The 10,200-nt window shown below is 40.5% G+C and overlaps 1 protein-coding gene across 1 annotated transcript; it reads left to right on the forward strand.

Moving 5' to 3' along the window:
- Nucleotides 1-603: 603 nt before the first annotated feature.
- On the forward strand, nucleotides 604-2,633 carry LOC142174697 (FCS-Like Zinc finger 8-like). The gene is made up of 2 exons (XM_075240782.1): nucleotides 604-1,404; nucleotides 2,301-2,633. Exons 1-2 carry the CDS (start codon nucleotides 722-724, stop codon nucleotides 2,386-2,388), a joined length of 771 nt encoding a protein of 256 aa, XP_075096883.1. The 5' UTR covers nucleotides 604-721; the 3' UTR covers nucleotides 2,389-2,633.
- The last annotated feature ends 7,567 nt before the right edge of the window (nucleotides 2,634-10,200 follow it).

Below are 10,200 nucleotides of genomic sequence, written 5' to 3' on the forward strand. Positions count from 1 at the left end.
CCAATTCTACTTCATCACAATTTTTAACTACAAAGGCCCTCTCAAATATTTACAAAAGAAAAATGTGCTAGTTGAGGTTTGAACCTTTGACCTCTTAGAGCAAAATCAAACATAAAACCAACACACCAAGGCACAATTTATGTCAAGTAGTGTCATTTTTTCTTACTTATCCGTTTCCGTACAGTATTAATACATATTTTTAATAAAATTTTCCGACAAAGCGGTGTCGCATGACACCCCTTGAGGAAGTGTGCATCCGCCCCTGCTTGTGAGGATAGAGAGGCGGTTTCCAATAGACCCTCGGCTCAGGATAGCATAAGCACCACATTAATAAAAATATAGACAAGAAGGGACAATACTAAAAAAAAAGCCATATAAAAACAGAATAAAAATAACAAGACAATAAGGTGATCAACAATAAAAGAGAACAACGATTAATCATAAAAACATACTACTAATTATCAGTTTACAACATAAATAATATGAATAAGTTCACATTGATAGAATTATGCTTGAATTAGGTGCACATATGAAAAAAATTAAACGATATATATATAATAGAATCACACTATTATAAATTCATTAAATTTAAATTCTAAATTTGTCCCTATTTCTATCACATTACTTGCTTTTGCAGTGGCTAGTTCTTCAATAAAGTTCTAAAAGTTGATGCTGAGGTACAAATCAAGAAGAGGAGTGACTAGCAAACAAGTTCATATATATGGCAGACCAAAGTTCTTTTCCTTCTCCCAATTCCACTCAAAATCACAAAAATAAACCAATTTCATCCTTAGTTTCTCCAAGATTTTTCAATGGTTTTCTAACAAGAAGCCTATCTGACACTGAAACTACTAAAACAATAGTAAATACATCCCAGTTCCAAACAAGTTGGGGTCGACTATATGATACTGAATCTGTCGTTAGCCCAAATTCCATTCTTGATGGCATGCAAAACTTCAATCTTGGCAACCCTTTTGGTTATGATAGAATATCATCAAACCCCATCACTAAAAAGCCTTCAAATAACAAGATGGAATCAGAAAGTATTGGACTTGCTCTTATTGATTCCAAGGAAATTAGCAGTGTTTCTAAGGCTTTGTTTGGAGCAAAACTCAAAGTTGAAATCCCTTGTTCAACTTCTTCAGTTGGTGAAGGGCTAAGTTTAAGAGAAATGGAGAGTTCAGAGGATTATACTTGTGTGATAAGTCATGGTCCTAATCCAAAAACAACTCATATATTTGATAATTGTGTTGTTGAAAGCTGTTGTGAAGTTAGAAAATTGTCTGAATTGACAAAAGAGAATGGATTTTTGGGAGGTCAATCAAATTCTTGTTTTTCAAAGACAAATTTGATTTCTTGCAACTCTTGCAAAGTTGATCACACAGAGGGCAAAAACATATACATGTAAGTGCATGCATTAGGATAGATCCTGTATTTTATTTTTTTTGGTTTATTTGTTCGTGAGCCTTGGCGTAAATGGTAAAATTGATGCCATGTGATCATGAGGTCACAGGTTCAAATTATAAAAATAACTGCTTGCAGAAATGTTGGGTAAAATTGCGTACAAAAGACTCTTGTAGTTCGGCCCTTCTTCGGATCCCTCGAACCCGCGCATAGCAGAAGCGTAGTACACGGGCTGCTTTTTTGTTTTGTTTTGTTTTGTTTTGTTTTGTTTGTAACTCTTACCTATATAACAGCTTACAGTTTAGTGGTATTGGTAGATAGTGTATTCAGAATTTGAACTTTATGGGTTCAAAGTTCGGTTTTCATTACAACTTTATTGATTTTCGAAATCAGTTATTATACTTATTTAGTAAATTTTTAAACACGTATAATTCGAATTAAAATTATTAGGTCCAGATGAACTCATACTTTCGTCTGTGTGTTCAATTCTCATTGTCCCTCTTTACCGTCATAATAAAAAGTAGTCTTCTTTTATTTTTTTTAATTCTTTTTGTAAATAAAACACATTTTCCTTTGAGCTTTGCAATTAAATGTTATCGGTTCCACTTAGGTAGAAAGAAGGATGACCATATGTTGATTGTCAGCATATAGTTTGGTTGCACATACCTTTATTTTATTGAGTTGATTTGTTATTTTCCATAGTTTTTTCTCATTTTATTTATTGCTAGGCCACTTCTTTTAAGTGTAAATACAATTGCATTTTTAAAACGTTCATGATGATTATGAGCAGTATTTGTATCGTAGGTTTGTGTCGCCTGCGATTTAAATAGACGAGAAGAAATCACTTAAAACGTTCTATGACAATGATGTAAGAGCAATATTTGTATATCCTGCAGGGATGAAAAGGACTTATGCAGCCATGAATGCTGTTGCCAAAAGATGATTTTGGAAGGCCAAGGCCAGGAATCAAGGAATGATGAATGAAGAACTGGATGATGAATTGTACTATGATTTTAGGACTATAGTGATATTTATTTTCATGCTTATCTGCTTTGTCACTTTTGAAGAATTTTGGCATCTTTAAAAGTGGATAGGAATGAAGTCTATTTTATAATATGAGTGAGATAATACTTGTGGCGGACCAATGAGAAGGTTGTTGCTCCATCAAATCTAACATGGTTTTGTTGGAGTTCTTTTTGACTTTCTAATCTTATATTATTTTTCCCTTATCTTTACGATGTAATCTCTCTAATTGTCACGACCTAAATCTTTCTCCGTAAGATATTATGACGATACTTAACCTCTAAAATTATATAAGCCTAACAGTTGCAGAATACTAAAATAATAATAGAAATAACGGCTAAATCTTAATAACATATATATATAGTTAAAGCTGAAAAATTATCGCCCGACATATACAAGTAAAACTAACAGTTCTGAGTATAAATATCTCCCAAAGATCCGATAGTCGCAAGCTCTAAGGAATTGTTTTAACTGTCTCTATACATCTTTATTTAGGAAATAAAGAAGAAACATCATAAAAGAATAGAGGGGGACTCCGAGGTCTGCGGACGCTGGCAGATATACCTTAAAATATCCATAGCAGCAATACGACTCTCTAATAAAAGCGGGGCTGGTAGGAGGTACCTGGGTCTGCACACAAAATATGTGCAGAAGAGTAGCATGAGTACACCACAACAATACCCAGTAAGTGCCAAGCCTAGCCTCGGTAGAGTAGTGACGAGGTCAGGCTAGAGCCCTACTAGGATATAAAATAAATAAAGAAGAAGATATAGCAATATAATGAAAGGCTGAGAATTTAACGAGGAATACAGAAGAAGAAACTACACAGCAAATAAGGGGTAAACAGTAGCGGACACTCCCTAAGTACTGCCTCGTAGTCCCAAAAATAAATACTCAACAGGGGATCTCCCGAGGTAACGCCTCGTAGTCCCAAAAGTAAATATGCAGTGGGGTTCGAAACCGATGGAACAACGAATTTACAGCAAGAAATCCTACAGTTAAAGACTAAATACAAAATCAAGGAAAACAAGAATTTCAACTAAGCATGCTGCACAAATTTCAAATAAACATTTAAGAGACGTAGACATGCAAAATTAGGTTAGACATGATGACTACACATGCTGGGATAACTCTTTTAAGATATAGGAGATTATTGTTTAGTAAAAACCAGAGTTTTAGCAATTAGTCCGTGTACGCACTCGTCACCTCGCGTACACGACACTCACATATCACATATTTATCACAACAAATACCAAATCCTAATGGGATTTCCTCCACACAAGGTTAGGCAAGCCGCTTGCCTCAAGCCAAGCTCAATCAGTCAATAAGAATGGCTTTTCCTCAACTTTCCGACTCCGAATAGCCCAAATCTAGCCAAAAGCAATTACATACCATACATATAGCTATAAGAAATCAATGAAATCAAGACTTTAGTAAGAAATTAGAAATTCGCCCATAAATATCGACTCAGGCCCACATCTTAGAATTTGGTAAAATTCACAAAATATGAACACCCATGCAACCTCGAGTTCGCCCATACCAAAATTACTCGAATCCAATGCCAAAATCTCAATCAAAATCCCAAAATTTGGGTTTAAGAACTTTTCAACTTTTTCCTCAAATTTCTCAACCCAAAACCTTAATTAAATGATGAAATTAACGATAGATTAGTGGATATTAATCAAAAACAAGTCAAGAATCCTTGCCCAAATATTTCCTCTGAAATCCCCTCAAAATTTTGCCTCAATCCGAGCTCTCAAAGTCCCAAAATGAAAATGGGATCAAACCCTCGAAATTTCCCCTTTTCTGCCCAGTAAATCCGCTTTTGCAAGGGCTTCACCGCATTTGCGGCACCACACCTGCAAAAAAAAAACATCGCAGGTGAGGACTTCACTTAAGTCCATAGAGCCCGCTTCTGCGAGCAAAAAGGCCGCACCTGCGCGTGCGCGCCTGCGACAAAACTTCCGCACCTGTGACCTTAGTCACTCCTGCGCATCATCTCACCGCAGAAGAGAGGACGCTTCTTCGGGACCTTGTCCGCATCTACGAGCCCTTTCATGGGCTGCCTTCTCCGCTTCCGCTTCTGCGACCCATCAAAAGCACGCGCGAGTTCGCACCTGCGGCCAACCCCACCGCAAGTGCGGTAACACCAGAAGCTGGAATGCTTCAGCAATTTTCACAAGTCCAATTCTAATCCGTTAACCACCCAGAATCCACTCGAGGCCCCCGAGATCTCAACCGAATATACCAACCAGTACTAAAACACAATGCGAACTTAGTCGAGCTCTCAAATCACATCAAACAACTCTAAAAACACGTCAAGCTTAATGAACTTTGGAACTTTCAACTTCTACAAATGATGCCGAAACCTACCATATCACGTCTGATTGACCCCTCCGCACACAAGTCATAATAGACATTACAGACCTACACCAACTTTTAGAACTTCAATCCGACCCCGATATCAAAAAGTTCACTCTCGCTCAAACTTCCCAAAAAATCAACTTTCGCCATTTCAAGTTACGGATTTCCAAATCACAATCCGGACACACTCTTAAGTCCAAAATCATCCAATAGAACTAACGAAATCAAGGAAACTCCATTCCGCAGTCGTCTTCATACAATCCCTACTACAGTCAAATCCCTAGAACTTAATCTTCCATTTTGAAGACTAAGTGTCCCATTTTACTCAAAAACAAAAAACAAATCCTCCCGTCAAGTCACATAAGCATAAAATGAAATAGAGGAAGCAGTAATTAGGGGACGGGGCTAATACTCTCTAAACGATCGGCCGATTGTTACATCCTCCCCCTCTTAAAACAATCATTCATCTTCAAACGAGTATAGAGACATATCTGAAATGGTGAAAAGATGAGGATAACGGCTGCACATATTATGCTCGGTCTCCCAAGTCGCTTCCTCGACTAGCTGACCCTCCACTGAACCTTCACTGAAGCAATGTTCTTTGACCTCAACTTTGGAACCTGTATGTCCAAAATAGCCACCGGCTCCTCAACATAGGACAAGTCCTTGTCCAATTGGATTGAGCTGAAATCTTATACATGAGATGGATCGCCGTGATACTTTTTGAGCATAGAAACGTGGAACAGTTGATGAACTCCTGCCAGGTTGGGATGCAAAGCAAGCTCATAAGCAACCTCCCCAACTTGTTGTAACACCTAGAACGAGCCAATAAACCTTTTGCTCAGCTTGCTCTTCTTCCGGAACCCCATAACACCCTTCATGGGTGACACCTGGAGCAGGACCCACTCCGTAACCATGAATGCAGTATCGTGAACCTTCCGATCCGCAGAACTCTTCTGTCTGGACTAGGCAGTACAAAGTCGATCATGAAACACCTTAACCTTCTCCAAAGCTAACCAAGTCTGTACCCAATAGCCTAGCCTCACCCCGTTCGAACCAACCCACTGGAGACCGACACCGCCTACCATACAGAGCCTCATACGGTTCTATCTAAATGCTCGACTGATAACTGTTGTTGCAGGCATACTCCGCAAGTGGCAAGAACTGACGCAAGAGCCCCCAAACTATATCACACATGCACAGATCATATCCTCTAGTATTTGAATAATGCGCTCGGACTGTCCGTCTGTCTGAAAGTGAAATCTTGTGCTCAACTCAACCCGAGTACCCAACTCATATTGTATGGATCTCAAGAACCGTGATGTAAACTATGTACCTCAATCAGAGATGATAGATATCGGCATGCCATGAAGTCTAACAATCTCGCAGATATAAACTTGAGCCAACTGCTCAGAAAAATAAGTAGTCAACACTGGTATGAAATGAGCCGACTTGGTCAGCCTATCCACAATCACGCAAACTGTATCACACTTCCTCTGAGTCCTTGATCATCCTATCCATAATCAGCTCATACTGCACATATTATGCTCGGTCTACCAAGTCGCCTCCTCGACTAGCTGACCCTCCACTAAACCTTCACTGAAGCAATGTTCTTTGACCTCAACTTAGGAACCTGTATGTCCAAAATAGCCACCGGATCCTCAACATAGGACAAGTCCTTGTCCAAATGGACTGAGCTGAAATCTAACACATGAGACGGATCACTGTGATAGTTCCAGAGCATAGAAACGTGGAACACTGGATGAACTCCTTCCAGGCTGGGAGGCAAAGCAAGCTCATAAGCAATCTCCCCAACTTACCATAACACCTCGAACGTGCCAATAAACCTTTGGCTCAGCTTGCCCTTCTTCCTGAACCTCATAACACCCTTCATGGATGATACCCGGAGCAGGACCCGCTCCCCAACCATGAATGCAGTATCGTGAACCTTCCGATCCGCACAACGCTTCAGTCTGGACTGGGCAGTGCGAAGTCGATCCTAAATTACCTTAACTTTCTCCAAAGCATCCTGAACCAAGTCTATACCCAATAGCCTAGCCTCGTTTGACTCGAACCAACCCACTGGAGACTGACATCGCCTACCATACAGAGCTTCATACGGTGCCATCTGAATGCTCGACTAATAACTGTTGTTACAGGAAAACTACGCAAGTGGCAAGAACTGACGCAAGAACCCCCAAACTCCATCACACATGCACGGAGCATATCCTCCAGTATTTGAATAGTGCACTCAGACTGTCCGTCTAACTGAGAGTCAAATCTTGTGCTCACCTCAACCCGAGTACCCAACTCATGCTGCACGGTCCTCCAGAACTGTGATGTAAACTACGTACCCCGATCAGAAATGATAGATATCGGCACACCATGAAGTCCGACAATCTCGCAAATATAAACTCAAGCTAACTACTCGGAAAAAAATGTAGTCATCACTAGTATGAAATGAGCCGACTTGGTCAGCCTATCCACAATCACCCAAACTGTATCAAACTTCCTCTGAGTCCTTGGGAGCATAACAACAAAATCTATAGTGATCTGCTCTCATTTCCACTCTAGAATCTCTAGCTTCTAAAGCAATCCACCTGGCCGTTGATGCTAATACTTTACATGCTGGCAATTTAGACACTGAGCTACATACTCTACTATGCCCTTCTTCGTTCTCCTCCACCAATAATGTTGTCTCAAGTCCTAATACATCTTTGCAGCACCTGCGACCTTAGTCGCTCCTGCGCATCACCTCACCGCAGAAGCGAGTCTGCTTCTACAGGACCTTGTCCGCATCTGCGAGCCCTTACCTGGGCTGCCTTCTCCGTTTTTGCTTCTGCATCCCCTCCATGACAACATGGCGTTATATGTGTATATATATATATATATATATATATATATATAAAATTTCAAAACCAATTCATGTGAAATAACAGTCAATACATCAATCAAGTTTTTAGTCTTACCACATTTGCACATACACCAACGGAGCTCAATTTCTAATAAAAGGGGGTTTTAGCCATACATACCTCAATAGAGCTTTTCCTTAAATTCTTACAAAATTCTAGGACTCTTAGCAACTTCAATCTATTTTATGAAAATTACAAATTGAAACAAGAATTAGAGAGATGGTTAAGATTCTAGCTCACTTGAGCATACTATCAAGTACTAGGTGGGCATTGTGATTATAGGACCCTTTTGTGAGAGATTTTTATTATCTTACACCCCAATCGTTATCTTTTTAGTTCACAACATCCCCATAGCATATTATCTTTTATGCATGCAAGAAAATTCATCTTTATACCCATGAACCCCCAAGCTAATTACTCATTCTAGTGTGGATTTCGAAACCAAAGGCTAGGGCTCAAGTTCTTACCTCTTGGGGTGAAGGTCTAGCAGCTTTACTTGATAATCTTCAAGGGTTTAGGCAAGGTTTGAGTGGGTACTTGATGAAGATCACCCTCTCTCTAGAACTCCCTCTCTCACTCTATTTGCAACAAAATAGCATAAAAGGGGTCTAATGGGATGTTTTTAGTGGGATGGGGTCGGGTTTTGAAAGTTAGAAAATAGGAGCCCCGATGAAATCTGCGATCGCATAATGAACATGCGGCTCGCAGAATGGACTGCAAAAATGGTCCTAAAAACCTGATCAAACTTTCCAGGTATGCGACAGGAATGCAGTCTACATACCTGTTCTGCGGTCGTATAATGCACCACAGAACTGCCTCTTACAATAATTTCAAGGGGATTATGCGATGACTATGCGGCCCGCATATTGATTATGCGATCGCATAATTGGACGTATAGTTGACCTCAAATTAACCATCAAACTGTCTGACTCTGTGGCGACTATGCGGTCCGCACAGTCTTCACACAATTCCTACAATAGTCAAATCCCTAGAACTTAAGCTTCCATTTTAGGGACTAAGTGTCCCATTTTACTCCAAAACCAAAAACAAATCCTCACGATAAGACACATAAGCATAAAATGAAACAGAGGAAGCAGTAATTAGGGGATGCGGCTAATACTCTCAAAACGATCGGCCGGTCGTTACATCCTCCCCCTCTTAAAATAATCGTTTGCCCTCAAACGAGTATAAAGACATACTTGAAGTGGTGAAAGATGAGAACAACGACTGAGCATATTATGCTCGGTCTCCCAAGTCGCCTCCTCGACTGGCTGACCCCTCTATTGAACCTTCACTGAAGCAATGTACTTTGACCTCAACTTTGGAACATGTATGTCCAAAATAGCCACCGACTCCTCAACATAGGACAAGTCTTTGTCCAACTGGACTGAAATAAAATCTAACACATGAGACGAATCGTCGTGATACTTCCAGAGCATAAAAACGTGGAAAACTGGATGAACTCATGTTAGGTTGGGAGGCAAGGCAAGCTCATATGCAACCTCCCCAACTTGCCGTAACACCTCAAACGGGCCAATAAACCTTGGGCTCATCTTTCCCTTCTTCCCGAACTCATAACACCCTTCACGGGTGACACCCGGAGCAGGACCCGTTCCCTAACCATGAATGTAGTATCGTGAACCTTGCGATCCACATAACTCTTCTGTCTGGACTGGGCAGTACGAAGTCGATCCTGAATCACCTTAACCTTCTCCAAAGCATCTTGAACTAAGTCTGTACCCAATAGCCTAGCCTCACCCGGCTCGAACCAACCCATTGGAGATCGACACCACCTACCATACAGAGCCTCATACTGTGCCATCTGAATGCTCGACTAATAACTGTTGTTGCCAGCAAACTTCGCAAGTGGCAAAAATTGATCGCAAGAACCCCAAACTCCATCACAAATGCACAGAGCATATCCTCTAGTATTTGAATAATGCGCTACGGATTGTCCGTCCGTCTGAGGGTAAAATGTTGTGCTCAACTCTACCCAAGTACACAACTCATGTTTTACGGCCCTCCAGAACCATGATGTAAATTGTGTACCCCTGTCTGAGATGATAGATACTGACACACCATGAAGTCTGACAATCTCGCAGATATAAACTCAAGCCAGCTGCTCGAAAGAATAAGTAGTCATCACTGGTATAAATGAGCTGACTTGGTCAGCCTATCCACATCACCCAAACTGCATCAAACTTCCTCTGAGTCCATAGGAGCCCAACAATAAAATCCAATGTGATTCGCTCCCATTTCCACTCTGGAATATCTAGCTTCTGAAGCAATACACCTGGTCGTTGATGATCATACTTCACATGCTGGAAATTTAGACACTGAGTTACATACTCTACTATGTCCTTCTTCATTCTCCTCCACCAATAATGTTGTCTCAAGTCTTGATACATCTTTGCGGCACCTAGATGAATGGAGTGCTGCGAACTATGATCCTCCTGGAGAATCAACTCATGCAAACCATATACATTGGGTACACATA

Source organism: Nicotiana tabacum, chromosome 3 (assembly GCF_000715075.1).
Source record: "Nicotiana tabacum cultivar K326 chromosome 3, ASM71507v2, whole genome shotgun sequence".
Lineage (NCBI taxonomy): Eukaryota > Viridiplantae > Streptophyta > Magnoliopsida > Solanales > Solanaceae > Nicotiana > Nicotiana tabacum.

Bases quoted from the DNA above. Each gene is read 5' to 3' on its own strand.
- LOC142174697 (XM_075240782.1), top strand. From the start codon at position 722: ATGGCAGACCAAAGTTCTTTTCCTTCTCCCAATTCCACTCAAAATCAC. The intron at 1,405-2,300 runs GTAAGTGCATGC...TATATCCTGCAG, and splicing joins GAGGGCAAAAACATATACAT to GGATGAAAAGGACTTATGCA.